Raw genomic sequence first — 19,087 nt, 5'->3', positions numbered from 1 at the left:
AGCCACTCATAGTCACTCACATCCGCAGACGCACACACACACACACACACACACACACACACACACACACACACACACACACACACACACACACACACACACATTCCGTATCTCTGCGGTGTCAATGGTTTTAAACTTACCGCAGAGAGAGGAACCTGGGATTAATGAGTCAACCTCCACACTTACTGCAGGAGACAAAAGGGCTCGGAGTTAAGTGTCGTCTCCTCCGTCAGCACAGAGGTGTTGAAAGGGTGGATTGCAGGGGAGGAAGTTCTTGTGAGGGCCGAGTGGATGTTTATCTGCTTGTGAGTGAAGGACAGAAGAGCACGGAAAGAAATGGAGGAGAGGGAGAGAAGAGCAAGAGGGTTGTTGGCAGTCAGTTCGTAGTTGAGTGTAAAATTAGCAGTGGTGGCAGTAAAAGTGGCGTCGTGTTTTTTGTGCAGTATTAATAGTCCACACTAAACTGGAATAATTATACTGGAAAAACAAAGTAATGTGGGAAATCAATATATGCCATTAGTCCTCATGAAATGAACTTACTTACTCTCGCCAGTGGATGAGTTTGTCATTCTGTTCTGCACATGAGCTATCAGGCGGCTGACAAGTCTCGGGTACTGGCATGGAGGCCGCTGCCAATATAACCGTACTTACTCTTTCAGTGTCTTTCACTGCCGCGTCTCTTTCAAACTCCACACTGATTTTAAACTTGAGCACTACTTGATTGGAAAAGGATTAGAAATATCGGCATGTTCTCTCTCAGGGGTCACGTTTCCATCCATCAGAACTGAAGCTGAAAAACACACCATGACTGCTGCAGAGTCATTTGATGTGAGAATGAATGCTAATTGTACCCAATATCAGATGTTTTTAATACAACTGAATTTACAATTGTAAATAAATCTGCAAATGTAGCCATTGACTGTATTTATCCATATATGTTGTCAGATAACTAAACACATATGTATAAACTGATTTGATCAAGGTGCTCAAGAATGCAGTCAGAAGGTTCTTAACCTTTAGTGCCAACACCTGATAATGATGTGCAGTATACCTCATATATAAAGCATAAATAAATTTGTGTTATGAGTTTGTCATACCACAGAGACATATGTCATTGACCACTGAGCCAAATTTGAAAGATTAAAAAAAATGCCAAGTATATGAAATTAGGTCTCAAAATCATAGAAAAACAAGAACTTGTCTCTGCTGTTATTTTTTCCCCTATGGCAAACAATTCTAAAATAGACATATTGATGGGGTTGAAAACATCCTTATTACATCCATAAATGTGGACGTATGTGGATGTAGCAGTGAATAGTCAGTATGAAAGTTGCAGCAGTTATAACTGATGACAGGGAGGTGAATAGTAATCTCCAGGAAACCTCTGAATTGTTGAACTTTGCTTGAGCTGTAGAACTTGGGAACAAATGCCAAAGCTGGAAATGAATCATGCACAGTTTGCTTGATTAGCGTTGATTGAGGCCATGCCAAAACATGGACAAACCCAGCTGTCCATCCTGCACAAACTGTTGAGATAAACCAAATGCGGTGCTCCATTTTGGGCACAAACCTGACATTTGGCCTGTGATAACACGCCAACGACTTCAGTTTACTTGCTGTGTAGAAACGGCAGCAGTGGTAGCAGCAGTACTTGATGTGCTGTTGTATTTGCTGCGGAAGGCTGTAGTAGCAGGCACGTAACTGTGGTGTGGGAAGTGTCTTTATTTTCCAGCTCAACCGCAGATGTTGCATACAAACATAAAACCAGCACACAGTGTACTGAGAGCATTGTAGCACTGTGCGTTTACACCACGCACACCCTGCTGTCCTTCATGACATTCTCACGCCATGTTATCACTGTTTCACTCTGTTCCAGGGCTGGGCGATATGGGCAAAAGTGTTATCATGATATGTTTTTTTTTTTTATGTTGATCGATGACGATAATTATCACGATATATGTTTAACAATGGTAATAATGTTGAATTTACAGTTTTAAGATATTCTTCTTAGGACAGAACCCAAAACAAACCAGAGGGTAAATTATGATTTATAGAATACACTTATTTATTGTCAGATACCAGATGACAAACACTCAACAGAACGAATGAACGGAACTAAGTACATACTCAAGTACAAATTTGAGACACTTGTACTTTACTTGAGTATTTCCATTTTCTGCTACTTTATACTCCCATTCCACACTTATTTGGAAACTTTAGATAGATAGATAGATAGATAGATAGATAGATAGATAGATAGATAGATAGATAGATAGATAGATAGATACTTTATTGATCCCGGAGGAAATTCAAGCATCCAGTAGCAATAACAAACATTGAACATACATTGAACATACATACAATATCAAAGAAACAGTAGTAGTTAGTTACTCGTTACTACTATCAGAGCTTAAGTAGCTATTTTTTTTATTTATTTATTATTATTATTTACAGCAATCTGATATAAAACACAACAGTGATATCAGATAATCACACAAAATGCTGAATATCAGATCTAATAATCAAACCTAAATATTTAGCTGCCAGTAGGCCAAATAATAGACCAGATCTTTTTTGTTGTAGGGTCCAGAATTACTGAGCAAGTATGTTGGCGAATCTGAAAGAGCCGTGAGAGAGGTACGTACGTTTCACTTCCCATACCCTAAAAGGGTCACATCAGTCTGTCGTTACTATTGTTCTATTGACATAAAGTTATGCAAGCTGACATTCTTCCTAACCATCCAAACCAAAGTGCTGCCCTTTGTGAATATTTTTAGCTGTTGATGGAATAAACAGATGACCTGACATCTCATTTCTGACATTAATGCACGCTGTATTTCCTGCGTATGTTTGTGCATAGAATGATTCATTGGTCCCTGTTAAAGATTTGTCCTGTTTTGCTCTCTTCTATTGTTGCTTACACTTGCAGGTGTTTCGGAAGGCGAGGGCCGTCGCTCCGTCTATCGTCTTCTTTGACGAGATCGACGCTCTGGCCAATGAAAGAGGAAGGTAGAGTGTGTTGCTTTTCCTTACACAATAGAAAGAGGTATATAATTAGAAGGAAAGATGCAAATAGAACATAAAAAAAAACACAGTTCTTGCACACTTGATGAATTTTCGCTTCCTGTCTGAACGTACTATGGGTGATTGTTCGCTGTTGACCATGGCTACTGTCCGCTGTTTGCTATTCTCAGCAATGTGGTCATTCATTGTCCGGTGGTGACAAATGCACAGTCATCGCTGCGGTCTGCTTTAATTTACCAGCTCGTCTCACAAAGATTCACTTATGAATGGATGGAGCAAACATCCCAAAATGTCTGCATAGCTGCTCTATGAAAGCCCGCCACTTGGTTCCCATGGTTTCCTCTTAGACTTTTGTGGCTTTTTCGCTACCGGCGAACACAGAACGCAGTCTTGTCCGGAGGTGCTTTAGTGGGATGGCACTGGGAACATCTGTCGCTTAAAGGAAAGAGGATGGGGGGCGGACAGAGGACACTGGCCGGAGGCGCACAAACACTTCATTGTGCCAGTCCGCGGCAGATGGGGAAGGCCAAATACGCTGCATGCTTCCTGGTAAACCAGTCGATGAAACTAAATGTTGCAGCAAGGAGCACAGAGAGGCCAACAGGCTGTCTCTGTCACTGTTCTATATGTGGGCCTCCGGTCACATGATTCAAATGTAGCACACTGCTAAGCATAATACATTTTGACTTTTCTTTGATTGAAGAGCCTCTTATGATGAAATGTAGAATTATATATCCCAGTTTTATATATTATAATTTTGTGTTAGTCTAATTTTAGAGTAGTCATTAAAACAGTATCCACTGTGTAAGAAAACAAGGGTTGCTCATGAAATGAACCCTATCTGAATACTGGTAATTTACTGATTCATGCAACCAGTAGCAACGCTTTAGTCAGCAGTATGATTGAGCCCCCACCCTCCTCCTCTTGATGTTCAGTTTTCCCGAATACACTCCCATTCTCCACCAAGCTGCAGCCGGCTGTCACCAGTAACGCAGCACACAGCGTGAGAGTTTGTCAGCTGGCTGCAGTGGACCCGTGCTCGAGGCTGCTCGCCATTTAAAAAAAAATGCACTTAGTCCTGATCTATAGAGGTTATTTATTGGCCCTCACTTCCTGCCATGTTTAATCAATGAAGTAGCTCACCTACGCCGGCAAGAATTCAAAACTGTTGACACAACCAGACAGCCTCTGCTGTGTGTGTGTGTGTGTGTGTGTGTGTGTGTGTGTGTGTGTGTGTGTGTGTGTGTGTGTGTGTGTGTGTGCGTGTTTTCGTTTTCCTCTCGAGGCAGAAGATGAGAAGCACCTGTAAATCTGTCAGCCTACCTGCCACGAGTCCAAACTGGTGGAATGAAATGAAGAGGACAGAAAGAAAACAGGAAAGAGAGGCAAACCAGGAGAGACAAAAACAGGCAGCGAATACGAGATAGAGGCACAGATCGACAGATTAAAAAAAAAAAAAAGTTTTACTGCAATAAAAATAAAGTGAGTACATTCCTGACAGAGAACGTAGAACAGAAAATGGAAGATAATTATGAGAAATGAAAGATGGATCACTGGATTTGAAAAGGACAATGGATAAAAGAGTCAAATGTTTCAGTTCTTTCTCTCTCTCTGTTCTGTCTTTTCCTCACTCTCTTCTTTTCTTTCTCCTTCATGCAGCCTTTCCTCATTTCCTTTCTAATTCTTTGTCTTTTAATGGCATCCTGTCTCTCTTTTGTCTCTCTGTCTGTCACCCCAGTTTCTCTCACCTCTTTTTTTTGGCCTGTCTTCCATATTTTTTAACTTCATAGTCTCTCCAATTTACCACTCTGTCCACCATTCACTAATCCTAATCCCCCCTTCCTTCTCTCCCCACTATCTCCCTTCACCCAAACTTTCTCCCCCCACCCCCCTCTCTCTCTCCCTCTCCCCCTCTCCCTCTCTCTCCCTTCATATCTCAGTGACAGAGCTCCTTTGTGTTCCTCTGTAGCCTTGTCTGTGCTAATGACGTCTGGCACTTCCGCTGGCCCTGTCAACAGAGACTGTGTGTGTGTGTGTGTGTGTGTGTGTGTGTGTGTGTGTGTGTGTGTGTGTGTGTGTGTGTGTGTGTGTGTGTGTGTGTGTGTGTGTGTGTGTGTGTGTGTGTGTGTGTGTGTGTGTGTGTTTGAGCTAAGAAGGGTGGCTATCTGCACTGCATTATGGAAAATAACCACCTTGTGATCCACTGACTAACACACTGAGGAGTTTCTTAAAGGATAAAGCTAGAGATATTCTACATTGTACTTGTTTTACAGATCTGACTTAAGATATAAATAATGTTGCCAAGGCCTATTTTGTCTTATTCTTCAGTTCCATAGAGCTCTATTGTTGTCCAAAAACTATTAAAAACACATCGGTGAGCCACATTGTTGCACTGGCTGACATGTTCCTTCATTACCATGCACACACTCATACACAGTAGGTGATAGATAGATAATATGGATTTGGGTTGTCCTCACCATTGATTCAGTTGTGCTACCACCATTGCTGCCGGCTCAAAGTTGGAATCACAATGACCCCCATTCAGTCTTTGTACCTCTCCTACTTTTATACCTCCAATCAGACAACAGTCTCTGATCTATAATGATCTGACCAAGTTTATCAGCCACTAGACAGCGCCTTATCTTTGCCATATCATGACAATGAATCTGAACTGATCTGCTATCATGTTAAGTCAGGCAGTGGATCCAGTTGTCACACATTGTGTTTTATTCAATTATATTATGACTTTAAATACGCTACATTGCACAGAAAATATCTCATTCTCAGAGTCTGGGAGCCTTGATATGACCCAGAAGTGCATTTACAAGCCCAAACAAGGTGACATATTTGCTAACATTGTCTAAAGGGAAGCTGCTTTATTTCACTGGTTTCTGGGGCCTTGTTTTGAGTTGCAGTTCAGGAGGACATCATTGGCAGGAAGGCTCACATTTGCTGCCAAAGACTTTTCTTTCCCTTTTTTTTAATGTTAAGAAGAATTGTGCTAATGAAAGGACCTGCAATCACAGTGTCAGTGAAACTATGCGAAAGGTATTCAGGCCCTGGATGAGTTTCCTCATTTTGTAATACAGCAAATATTATTGATGAACGAGAAAAGTTTGAGGCATGTGGTGTGGTGGGCTCCTGAGAGCAAAACACTTGAGTGTTGCTTCATATTGCTATTATCAGCTCAATCGTCCATCACACCTGATTGTCCCGTCACTCTCATTTCTTCCATTCGTGCATTTGTCTCTTTCTTTATTGCACTGTTGTTCCCTTCATTTCTTACAATACATGCCATCTGTCTGTCCTCCCACCAATCCGTCCATCCATTATCTACCTGTAATGAATCTTGTACACCATAAACTTTTTACTTTTTCCCAGTTTTTGACTGATTTACTTAAGTCCTTTTACCCCCCCATCATCCATCTATCCACTCATCAATCTCATCACTCTTTCCCTCTTTCTCGATCCTGTCCACTCATCTATTATATGTTCTCATCCACCCCTTCAGCTCGTCGGGCTCCGGCGGTGTTGGCGACCGGGTCCTTGCTCAGCTCCTGACAGAGATGGACGGCATCGAGCAGCTCAGAGACGTCACTGTGCTGGCCGCCACCAACCGGCCCGACATGATCGATAAGGTAAACAGACGCCGGCTCTCTGTCTTTATCGCTCCTTCCTCCTCTTTGGTCCATGATTGATAAGGTTTCGGGGATGTTGTGTGTTTGTGTCTCGTCTTCTCCTTTCTACCCCCTCCTCTGTTGTTCATGATTGATAAGGTTAAAGGTCGCTTGCTCCAGTCTGTCTTCCCCGACTCACTCTTCAGATATGGTCACTGTCTTGTTTTGGTGCAGTTGAATTAGATGCCGGAGCAGCCTTACACCTTGTTGGTTTTGGGTACATCTGTTTCAAATGTGTTTGGAGTGGTTTAGTCTACGTAGTAGAGCTTTGGCTCAGGTAGTTTGTTTGGCTAAATGGTGCCAAATAGCTTTCCAAGAGATCGAATGACTAAAAAGGGAATTGAAAAACATCAGTGAACTTTTCACATTTAATTTTTTTAGATTGCAGTGACTGGTTGTGTGCATTAATTAAGCTCAAGCCGGTGAATAACTGCAACAGAGTTGCACTTCAAAAACAGTCTGTTTAAAACTGCAGGTGGGAGTTGAACGTTTATATCTTAGAAAATAATGGTCTTGCTGTCAGTTGTTTTATTCCCTTACCTTCCGTCCATTTTCTATATTCTACCCTTTTATCTCCTTCTCTTCCTCTTCCCATCCACAAAAGCTTTCTTTGGCCGCTTATCCACCCATCTCCGTCCTAATGAAATTTCCTGAGTGCTGATCAAAGACGGAGTCTGTGCCTTGTCAGAAAGGACACAGGAAAGGAGAATGTCGTTGTGCTTCTTAAGCTCCTGCTCAAGCTGCCATCTGTCTTTCCTCTGTTTTCTGTCTTTGGGTCTCCAGTCCTACTTACTTTAGATGTACTTCATTATCTCTGATGATGTCAGGAAGTGTTGATTATAGCGTAGCATATCGCTCATTTAGAGATTGTTATAACAAAAGCACCTAAACTTATGGAGTGATTACTATTTAAGACCTCTTCTTAGCTATTTAATTTAAATAGTAATTTCTCAGAATTAGTTAAGAAACTTGGAAAATACAAGTTCTGGCAAAAATAAAGTTGTCCTTCCAGTGAAAAGTATTATCTGTAACTTCTGTTCAGACTGAAAGACAAGTGTTTGGATAATAATTTATCCAAAGGATAATTTGGGATAATTTCTTTTAGAAGCATGCGCTCACTGTCCTCACTAATGACCATTTTAAAGTTTTGATCATTATTTTTTTTCTTAAGTCTGCAGTTATGAGTGACGGTTTTAGAAACCAGATTTCTTGTTGACATGATGTTCATGAGTTTCACAGTTTTGTCTGACAACGACCTTTGGATTCCAATCCATAAAAACCAAAGTGTCTGCATGTCTTAAGAAAACACTTGTTTGTTGAACCCTGGAATCTTTATTTTTGGTGAATATTCTGACGCCAACTTTCAAAAAGCCACCAGCAAGAAATGCAAATGACAGATGTAAGAGTATGAAAGCCGTCAGTGCTGAAAACAGTGGATCTGAAGATGTTCGAGACATCAGAAAACTGCATAAAACTACTTAAGGCAATGTAAATTCACTGACTGATATGCAACTCGATGCACACCACATACTACCACTCCATAGAATAACAAATAAAGACATATTTTGAGCTGTTGATGAACAATTTTCAATCACAAAAACACAATTGGAATTTGGATTTTGTGTTAAATACATTACTTTTCTTTTCATCTCCTTCCACCTTCCACTCCAGTTCCCATTTATTTCATTTTTTTCACTTTATTTTAATACATAATGATCACATATGCAGTTTTTTTTTTTTATATAAACTGGTAACTACACACTGAAAATCTATCACTCCTATGAGAAATCCCCCACATACAAATGTTGGGTAACCCCCTCCCCAAACCCTCCACCCCTGCTCCATTTCTAGCCCACTTGTGGAGAATTGATCCATCCCTGCGGTGGAGGAATGACAGCGACTTCCTCCGCCTCTGCAACTGGTTGCCGTCTCATTTCAAACTCCATTAGCAGTGTGGCAGCCAAGAAACAGCCTGAAAGTGTGTTTGCATGTATGTGTGTGTGTCAGAGAGGGAAAGAGAATCATGAAGACAAAACTGAAGAGAGAAAGACACTCTTACAACAGAAGGTAGGTGGTCAAACCCCTGGGTGGACAGATGGGAAACCCCAGGCCTCCCTCTCAGGAAGTGGTCTCCCGGGCAGCTGAGAAATCAGATTACCTCCTCCCTTCCACACCCCCCACATCCCACACGAGTCTGTGTGTGTGTGTGTGTGTGTGTGTGTGTGTGTGTGTGTGTGTGCATCATGAGGTTGAAGACATTTGAATGAGGAACCCATGACAAACATTGGGAAAGGAAGCTGCCAAATGGACAGATAGCCCCCCCATGATCGCTCTCCCTCCCTCACCCCTGATGGTTTTTAGCACCCTACCCAGCTTTACTGTCTGACTGCTTGCACCGACGCTGACTGACAGTTCACACCGGAGATGGGTGGGCATTTCCATACCAATGGCAGGATATGATGGGACAAATGTAGATTAATGGGACGCTCTGGTGTCAATGAAGTCATTGTCGACTGTGAGTGCAGCAGAGGAGGGTCCTGGGGGACTCGGCTGTTTGATGGACAGGGTGGGAGGGATGGAGAAAGGAAGAGAGGGGAGAAAGTGACGTTTGCTTGAGTTTGAAAGGCGCAAGCCTGGTGTCCATCTTTCATCTGAAACCACAAGACAGTGTGGATATCCGCTTCTTATCAGGTTTAAACAAGGCTGTTTTGAGTTAGGAAACTCTTTCTTTCTTTTTATTCGATATATTGAGTTGAGTCAAACTGGAGCCTTATGATATTTAGGAAGCGTTTTAGCAAGAATGTGATGGTTTAAATGAAACATTAAACATTGCTTACATTAAAATCCATAAACCTGAAATCAACATTGTCGTTTACACCTTGAAATGTGCATGACCCGTCTCATTGTGCTGCCAATCATACTTTTAACAGTAATAATGTAACAAGCAGCATTGAAAGAGTGGTAGGAAGCAGCTGACAGTGATGTCAACACTTGTCCCTAATGTTTAAATGTTTATATTAAGATTTAAATTTTCTGGAGCAATTTAAACCGAGGGTTGGTAAGTTGTTCTAGAAGTCTTTTTTGTCATATTTGTAGAAAATCTAACATCCTGACAGCAATCAATAAATCTAATGCTCTGATAAAACAATCCAGTATCTGTGACTATTGCAGGTCCCTGATGAGCCCATCTAATCATCTTTCTCTGCCCATATGAAGAAGAACTTCTCATTTATATTATTTTTCAATTTTTCAGTGTCAAAGCTGTTAGTTCCTTTCTCATCTAGACTCTCCGGCACTTTATAAATAGAAACTACAGAGACAATACTGAAGCTTAACTTTTAGAACTAAGACATCCTGTCCTTTTGCACATGCACAAAGTCCTCCAACTTCCTCTGCCCTTTGTATTCCATCCATGAGAAACAAGACCAGATATGCAACAACATATACACGTAATGTGACTAATGCAGCTGAATCACATCCTAACAAATGGATGACAAAAAGATTGTTCACACAAAGCGCACACAGTCCCTCTGCTTCCTCTGGCTTTTATATCACAACTGTGGTAAATGTTATTTAACTGCAGACGAACCACAACGATCTGCTCTTGTGCCAAACATATAAACACATATCTCCCTTTTTGGATATCAAATTGCATGAAGTAACCAAACCAGCGGTGGAAGAAGAACTCACATCTTGTTCTTCAGTAAAAGTCGTAATACCACAATGTAGAGATATTCTGTTAAAAGTAAAAGTCATGTATTCAGAAATGTACTTGAAGTCTATTTTGATCCTGAAACTTTTCAACTCAAGTACCAAACATAAACTTGATCTGTAACATTAATCATACTTCATTTGTTTTTTTATGAATCTGAATCTGTAGAGTAACTAAAGCTACAAAACAAATGGCGAAATATGAGTAAGTACAATATTTTCTTCTGAAATGGATCTTAAGCGCAGCACTTGAGTAAATGTACTTTGTTACTTTCCACTACGAGTCTCACAATAGCCCGCATAAAATGATGACATGTCGCCAAACAGCCCCCCTAACACCTCCTGCTGCCCCCACCACCTTAAAAAAACTTCTCCCACTTCCTCTTTCCTTTGTATTGCGCCAATCACCCAAGCCCACCTCTGACCTGCTGAGACTCAGCTGTGGTGATTGATTAGCACCACCAGGAATATTTATCCAGCCTGTTCAGTTGGAAGAACCCCCTGTCGCTGTGTTTGTCAAGCAGCTGTCGATGTAGCTGATTGTACGCAAAGTCGTGCACTCAAACAAGTTGTCCCTTTAACCATTTGTAGATTGTCTAAAGCCCCATTTTAACATTTTGACACATTGACATACTTTTTCTCCTCCAGTTAGCTGGTTTTGTTAATCCACTGGTGGCTCGATCCAGAGGAAAGATAGTGTTGGCTTGTTGTTTCACTGAAAGGCTCATTTGTTTACCCTAATGTGCGGCAAGCTCATCCATGCTATCAGGAGGCTGGGGTGCTTACAGTGGAGAGAGATTACAAGCAGATGGGTCTTTGTTCGGGACCAGAAGTTCCCAACTGTGCTCTTATCAGATCGAGGGCCGAAAACAAAACAGAGGCAATAGAATTAGAGTTGAAAGGACAGTATGTCTATCTTGATACTCCAGGAACAATTGACATGGCTGCATTTTACAGCTGTCAGTTGAGGGGAGGCTCTAAGGGTTTCCCCCATTTTTTCCCCCTTACTTTGACACTTGTGATATTATGTTTGATACATTTTCATATTCAGGGCTGGAAGTTCCAATGTATCATGCCCAAATATCAAGATAGACGATATTATCACCTTATGGAAAGATGACATGTAGCCTCATTAAAATCCCTCTCTTGCCCTTTTCGCCCAAAATATTGTCAAACTGGCAGGCTTGCTTTTTCTTAGAAACAAAGTCCTCTATCTCTGTTTGTTAAGCGCTGTGTGCATTTTGCTACATCAGTCCAATTAACATGTAGTAACCTCCACCAGTTCAGTCTCCTCATCAAATATCCTAGCACATTGCCTTGGCTGCCATGACAACTCTGCATGCGTTTTCTTTTCAAAATAAAAGCCAGAATATGCAGTAACAGCTGTTAGATATGTAATATTGTGAAAAAGAAAATGCAAATTACTGCACATATTGCAATGTCCAATATCTAATATATGTAATGTAAATTATAAAAAGCAGAAAAACTAACAAATGGTAGCATGCTAACCGGTAACTAAACTGATAAATATAGTATAGTATAGTATAGTAATAAAAAGTCTCATACTGATTATATGATAGCTTTACAATTAATTGATTAAATTCACAAATATCCACCTAAGTTTGCTAGATCACACGCTTGTCCGCTACTCATTAAGAGACTTTCAGTTGGCTGTTTTTAATAAAAAAGCATAATTACTTTCAAACTATAATTTTACTCATAAGTCACAACATGCACAGTTCCACAAGCACTTACACATTTCCTCTGTTCCTGTGTAGCTCACTGTGTTGTGGGTGTAACTTTGCCAGAGCTGTTCTGTTTCATCAACAGCTCTGCGGGCGTGTTACTAAGATAGAATAATGACGACAAATAAATTGTTGTAAAACTTTCCTTCCTGACATCTAAACACTGTTTGCCAGATGTTTGCTGTCAAACAGTGCAGTTACCTTTGCTGTACTTATCTGCTTAATTAGAAAATGCAAAACTGGGTGTAAAACTGAATTGGAAGCAGGGTCAAGTGGAGTTCACTGCATAGAGAAGTGAGAATAGATACTGTTTTTGATGTACTACGCAAAGGCTGAGCCATTGTTTTTGCTGGAGTGTGATGAGTTGTCTTATCTTCCAGCAGCTCAGAATGTCTTGTCTAGCCACTCATGCCCTTGTTTAAGGTTTTCACCCTCTTCATGTTCGAGGCTCCTCCCTCTGAAAATCAGCCCCCCTGTGCTGTAGTGAGGCTACTGAACAGGAGATGGTGCCAAACTTGACATGGGTCAGTTCTTTTGACAATTATATTCAATACTGACAATTCCTGCAGATTAGAAACTTGCCAGAATACATGCAAATGCTCAAAGAAATAGTTCAGCATTGTTCATGTGTTGCTATGTAAATAAAGTAGGGAAACACTGTCCTCGGTGGTAATACAACCTCTGAAACACGAGGCCTAGGGAGATTTTATGAGGCATCACAGGGTTGTGGTCTAACACATACTTCCAGTCACACAAGCTGGCACATGTGACTATTTCATGGTCACTATGTATAATTGTAAGTCATGCTGGTTTTCACAGAGTTAGTCTAAGATTTATACATTTGAACTGGACACATATGACAACAGTGCATCTCACTCTCCTCTTCTTCTTCCACTTACTTAACAGAAGTCAAACTGTTAACCCAACATAAGGCCTGTCTGTGCAGCCTGAACATCTGCCAGTGTTTTCTGAGCCAGTCTGGACGTTGCTAATTGTTACTGTTATTTTTCTCTCTAATATCAGTATCAGTTACGCCCCCCCCACCCCCAAAATATATGTCAGTCGGTCTATCCTTGTTTTAGCTGACCAACAGTCCAAAAAGGATCAGTTTTGAGATCTAAAATTGAGAAATCCAGCAAATCAACAAATTTAAAGCAGCACATTTTAAACTGATAAATTCCTTTAATGATGAATTGAGTTAATTCTTGACCTTGGAAACAACAGCTGTCCTGCCTATGAAATGTCTGTTGTTTTTGAATAATTGATTATTTGACAATTCGTATCGCCAGTAGTGGTAAACATGAGTAACTCAAAGTGGGTTAGGTTAAGTAAGGTAAGTTTACAAAGAAAACTAAGCCGATGCGAACCATAAAATGTGTGCCTCTAATGTATGTAATGCTTTTGTTTGTGTGTACTGGCTTTGTTGTTGATGACCTCCTAATTCCTCCATCCATAAAGAATGTACAACATGACTTCAGTGGAGAAAGCCTCGCATGAACACTCAGTTCAACAAACAATTTGGTCTTTTTATTTGGCCTCACACGAGGGCATCGGAGGATCCACGCAGCTTCGCCCCATGAATACCTTTTGTTTTGCCTTTTTTTTGGCACAGACCTCCACCTGAGCCATGCCTCCACTCAACAGGAAACAACCCTTAGCTAAAAGAGCGGCTATAAGCCAGCCAGTCAAAACAGGCCATATTTTATTTTGTGTTGGACTGACGTTATCATCTCCCAAGCTTTGCTCTCCTCTCGTGACGAGCCAAGCATGATGGAATCTCTATTGGTGCTGTCTTAAAGGATTAGAGCTTATTCACTGTTTTTTCCTGACTGCACAGTTCTGAATAGGGCCCTGCTGCCGCAGTACAGGGTGTCCTGCTGGAGCTGAGCTGAGCTGTCAATATTATCCACACTGTAGCTTTTAGTGTCTCTCCACTTAGATTCTCTGCTCTTTTAACTGTTTTCATCCAGAGGTATTAACCAGCAGCTACAGTTTTGATATGAATCTTTTTTTTTTTTTTGCATACACCAGTTCCGAGAGTATTTCCTGCCAAGGTTGTGTCTCTAAAGTGCAGTAGGGAGAGTGAGAGTTTTGGCTTGTGGCTTAGTGAAGCTACAGCGGCAAAAGAAAACAAAAAGTGTGTGTGTGTGTGTGTGTGTGTGTGTGTGTGTGTGTGTGTCTGTGTGTGTGTGTGTGTGTGTGTGTGTGTGTGTGTCTTTGCAAGCAAGTAACGGGATACCACCAAGGGATGGATGAGCTCTGGGAAGCTGTGTGCATGTGTGTGTGTTTGTGTGTTTTTGTGAGCACTGGGGGAGCAGGATCCCCAGGCAAGTATCATACTTCAAGGGCTGTATTAGTATCGGCTTACACATGTGTGCATCCACGAATACCACCAGAGAAAGCTTCCAATCGGACTAAATGCAGAAGAAAACCTGCAAGACAAGACTAACTCTGGTTAGCTAGACACACGCAGAGTTAGCTCAGTCGAAGAAACCGAGCAGTTTTTCACAATGAAGGGAATTCCTATTCTGATGTACAATAGGAAAGCAGTCAGGAAAGTGTCAGACATACATATTATAAAAAAAGGGAGGAAATGAGGGCTCTTTGTGCTCTGCTACCTGGCAGACATCTCCAGCATGTGTCATCTTGCCTCTTGGCAAGACGAGACCACCGGCGCCCTTGGAATGCTCTCAGTTCAGGAAATCTCGTTTATAGCACCCCCACCTCCCCACCCCCTATGCAATACTGCTGGAGAGCCTGTATATTTTCCTCTTTTTATGTCTCAGTGTCTTGCTCTGTATTCCTTTGTCATTTTTTAAAAAAAAATTCTATCTTCGTCAAATGACAGAGGTTCTTTTGTACTGTTAGACAATGTCAAAATGAGACCCACTGTCTTTCTTCAGAGTCACTTTCAGAGTTTGCCCACAGTGTTTGCCCGTAGTGTCCACCTTAATGCATGTACACTGGCTGCATCGCCTTTGTTTTTTCTCTCCGGCAACATTATTTACTTTTTTTGTCGGCACTAAGTTTTATAAGGTCAAGCGAAAAACACACCTCGCATTGAGGACTTTTTCACTCACAGCCCTGTTCTCATTACAGCCTGTGAGCTGCGTGTGGTGAAAGGCTGTTCATTTTGTAGCTGGTCAAAACCAACGTGCACCAAATAACACGGCAACAACCAGGAGTAGTCTGTTAAAAACGAACAATGGCACAACTTAAACTGGTCGTATCACAATCGGTGCGATTACAGGAGGGATGTAATACTGGAGAGAGCATGTGTGATTGACAGTTGACGAGAGGGTAAAAGTGAAGGCGGATTGTCCACTAGTTAATCAATCACGGATAGCGCTGCTGTCTCAGACAGATTTTTTTTTTAAAAATATGTGGATTCTTATGCGACCGCTAATACACCCGGGCAGACCACCAAAGTAGAATATCTGCGTGGGAAACACTATTGTGCTGCTGCGTCATATTGTGCTTCACACCTCTATACACACTCGTGCGATGAGACCAAGTGTAACCTACTGTGGCGTCACCCTTTGGTTTGTGCATTAATGTTTTGATGCTGCATCATTGCAGTTGATTGATTGATTGATTGATTGATTGAGGGTTTTTTTTAGTGCCCATATTGGAACAAGATGGCGGAGCTAGGGAGAATACATTGTAGATTTCACAGGAAAGTGGTGCAAACACCATGACAGTGACTTGCCAGTCACAAGTTAGCCAAAATGTATTTGAACATGGCTCAAAATGGGACCAAAACTTCCCAAATTAACGTCTTGCCCTGTTGAATAAGACCTAAAACCAGCAGTGGAGACAATGAACTCAGTAGAAAACTGTTTACCGTTTACTGTTCAAATAAAGTTAGAAGTAGGTCCATTTTCTCATAAGGTAAAAAAAAAGTCAGACTTCTTTTTAAGATTGTCTGGAGAACTGTCTCTGTGTTTCCTGAGCGGCAGTATCTTTCAGCATGCCCACTGCAATAGCAAATCAAATATTTGAAAACACACAATTCCTAGTAGATTACATAACTGTAACACGAACACTAGGTTTCTACAGTTCGCCTTATGACGAAAACAACTACCCCCATAATAACTGTCCAGAGTTGTAAAATCCTGTCTGAGTATTTTAAACCCCTCTGCAATGTTTCAGCCTCTGATAAGCTTTTTAAAAACTCATGGATCTATTACTCACACTCACCCTGGATTGTATTTCATGTCTCACTGGTACCTGAATCAACACGCCTCCACCTAAATACAAAGGGAACATACAGAGCAGAAAGGAAATGGAAAATGGAATCGAAACTTGAAGTTAATCAATTGCCTTAATTTTGTTATAGAATAGTCTGACATCAATATGATTTAATCTTTAAAACAAATCTTTACCACAAGTATTTATATCCACTAATTAATAGGATGACACTTTTGCCACCTGAGGGGACATTAAACAACCTCCCTGATCTCCGGTCTATGTAAAAAACAGGGAGTAGGAAGGAATCATCATTCACCGCAATCAGGATACAGTTAGACCCACATACAATATAAAAACTGGTAGGGGGCCACCTGGAGGGGGTGCAACAAATAATACCCCCTTTGTATGTTTCAAATATCCCCTGCTGAGGCCCTCTGAGCCCAGCTCTCTGCTCTGGGATCCCAACACCACTTTAAGAGCCGCTTACAAATGGGTAAGGTGTAAGTTTTGGGGGGGATTTGAAATGGGAGTTGGAGGAAGAGGGAGGCACGATAATGTCGCAAAGGGAGCTACAGTGTGTTCCTGTGGTAAAACGCAGGATTGTGCTGCCTTTTTTGGTCACTTCAACAAGGTCCAGTGGCGTGTTTGGAAAATGGCTAAACAAAAGATGGCTAAACAAATGGGCTATAGGCATTTACTATGTATATAATATGTGTATATATGTATATAATATAATATGTATATAATAACAATATCCCAATGTACATTCTTTACCGGCCTCAGTCATCTTCATCAAGATTTAGACTTTACCCTAGTGCTACCGGGCTAAAATCAGCAGGCACTACGCACACGGTTCTAGTCTTATTTGAGCCTTAATTCAGCTCAAACCACTCAACACAAGCTAATACAACTGAAAAGGTCCAATCGCGTCTTGTGCATCTTGTGTGTCTCCGTCTGCAGCTTCTCTCAGCTGCTCTCCCAGGCATCTCCCGTCTGAGGTCCAGCACACTACTGGATTTAAAGGGAGACCATGATTAGCAAACACCTCTCTCCACCTCTTTCTCTCCCGCAGCCGCACCTCGACCACGCTCACCTCCACACACCTGCACCATCTGACTTGGGCCGGTGAAGCCACTGGAGGGGAGCATGGTCCGAACAGAGGACGAATGGCCGCTCCAGCAGATAGTACCGCAGAGCACCCACCGGATAGCCAAGCACTCCTCTTAAATGGAGCTGCACCACGACTCACCATGACCATGACCCTCTCAGATAACTTCCAGCTGATGTAAGGCACCAGGCGGTTGACCTGCACCTGCTGAGACAAAACGGCCCCCAGCCTCCTGTTCGAAATATTGGTCTGCAGGAGAGAGGGAAGAAGGAAGTTGTGTGTGGAGAAGAGGCTCCCCACAGAGGGCTCATTTTACCTTCTCAAACGCTACTTGGCATGGCTCCGTCCACTGGACCAGATCTGAGGCGCTCTTCCGGGTGAGGTCAGTCATGGGGCTGGTCAGGTCTGCAAAACAGGGAATGAACCACCAAAAGTAGCCAGCCAGCCCCAAGAACCGCCTCACCTCTTTGTTTGTCTTGGGTCTCGGGTAGGCAGCAATCATAGCTGTCTCATCGACCTGAGGACGTACCCACCCGCTACCAAGGTGGTAAGTGTCCGGGCCACCCCCACTTCCAGCACACCTGCCCCGATGCTTGAAGAGCCCCTTGTGGGTCGAGAACAGCACCCGTAGCGGCTTGAGTCTGGGATGGAGAAAAAACAGAGGGAGGATTAGAGCGGGGCAAAGGGTTGGGCCGAGTGACCAGTTAAACTTACTTGATGTATGTTTAAACCATTGTTGGTTTGAGAAATTGGGACCACTTAACTGTTTAAGGACAGCGTTAGTGACCATTCCCACCATCATAATGTAATTTGGGCTATTGTGACGATCATTGACTTTTTTTGCACTTCACTTTGATTCAAGCTGATACACTGGTAACTGGAAAATGAATTGCATCACTTGCTCTTCTACCCTTCACCTTTGCTTCTGTCCTACCAAAATGAAGCAACAAGAAGATTAGTGAGCTGGATTGTCTTCTTTGCGAAATAAATTGGTTCAAGATTTTAAGGAGCACCTTTTATGATAGTTACTTCAGTACCTCGAGGTCAGGGAGAGATGCAACAATAAAGTGAGACTGAAACATGTCTGAGGTCTTTGAGACCCTGCGGCCCTGCTGCAAGGACTTGGCAGATGCATCGGAAAGAGGATGACGGCCCAATGTCACTTCATTTCCTCTTTCGCAGGCTCTGCATGATGAATGACCGTGTGAAAGGCAGCTGCTTCATAGGTTTGGGATTGCATCTCTGCGTGTATTTGTGTCTTGGTTTTTGCAGAAAAGGGTTACCAGGGCTTCTTTTTTCCCCCTCTCGCATGTCATCTCTGAAGTCAACGTAATTTATGGCTGTCAGGAAGTTCCCAGAAGCGCTCTCATGCCCGAAAAAACCTTGACATGGGTCGGATGGGGGATGGAGGGGTTGAGAAATTGTCTCACCCACGAAATGCTCTGATGTATTTCTTGTGTCAAAAGGCCATGGGGAGGTCCCATCCTAGATCCTGTTGCCTGAGAAATGAAAGAATTTCAGAGGTTGCCTGGTCCACTGTCCTCCAGGCCAGACCCCAGAACTAATCTCTTTCATCTCCTCTTCTTGCTGGCGGGAGGGGGGGACGGGTCTCGTCCTCCTCCTCCCTCTCC

The 19,087-nt window shown here is 42.2% G+C and overlaps 1 protein-coding gene across 1 annotated transcript in view; it reads left to right on the top strand.

Annotated features, from left to right (window-relative positions):
* spata5 (spermatogenesis associated 5) overlaps window positions 1-19,087 on the top strand; it is a 116,452-nt gene that overhangs the window by 31,684 nt on the left and 65,681 nt on the right. Inside the window, exons 13-15 of the mRNA XM_037076770.1 lie at window positions 2,584-2,637; window positions 2,930-3,009; window positions 6,536-6,662. Of these exons, the coding sequence (XP_036932665.1) occupies window positions 2,584-2,637; window positions 2,930-3,009; window positions 6,536-6,662 (261 nt within the window). The remainder of the gene's footprint in view (window positions 1-2,583; window positions 2,638-2,929; window positions 3,010-6,535; window positions 6,663-19,087) is intronic.

This window comes from Acanthopagrus latus, chromosome 18 (genome assembly GCF_904848185.1).
Source record: "Acanthopagrus latus isolate v.2019 chromosome 18, fAcaLat1.1, whole genome shotgun sequence".
Lineage (NCBI taxonomy): Eukaryota > Metazoa > Chordata > Actinopteri > Spariformes > Sparidae > Acanthopagrus > Acanthopagrus latus.
Note: the sequence above shows the minus strand (reverse complement) of the source record. Positions and strands in the feature narration are given on the sequence as shown.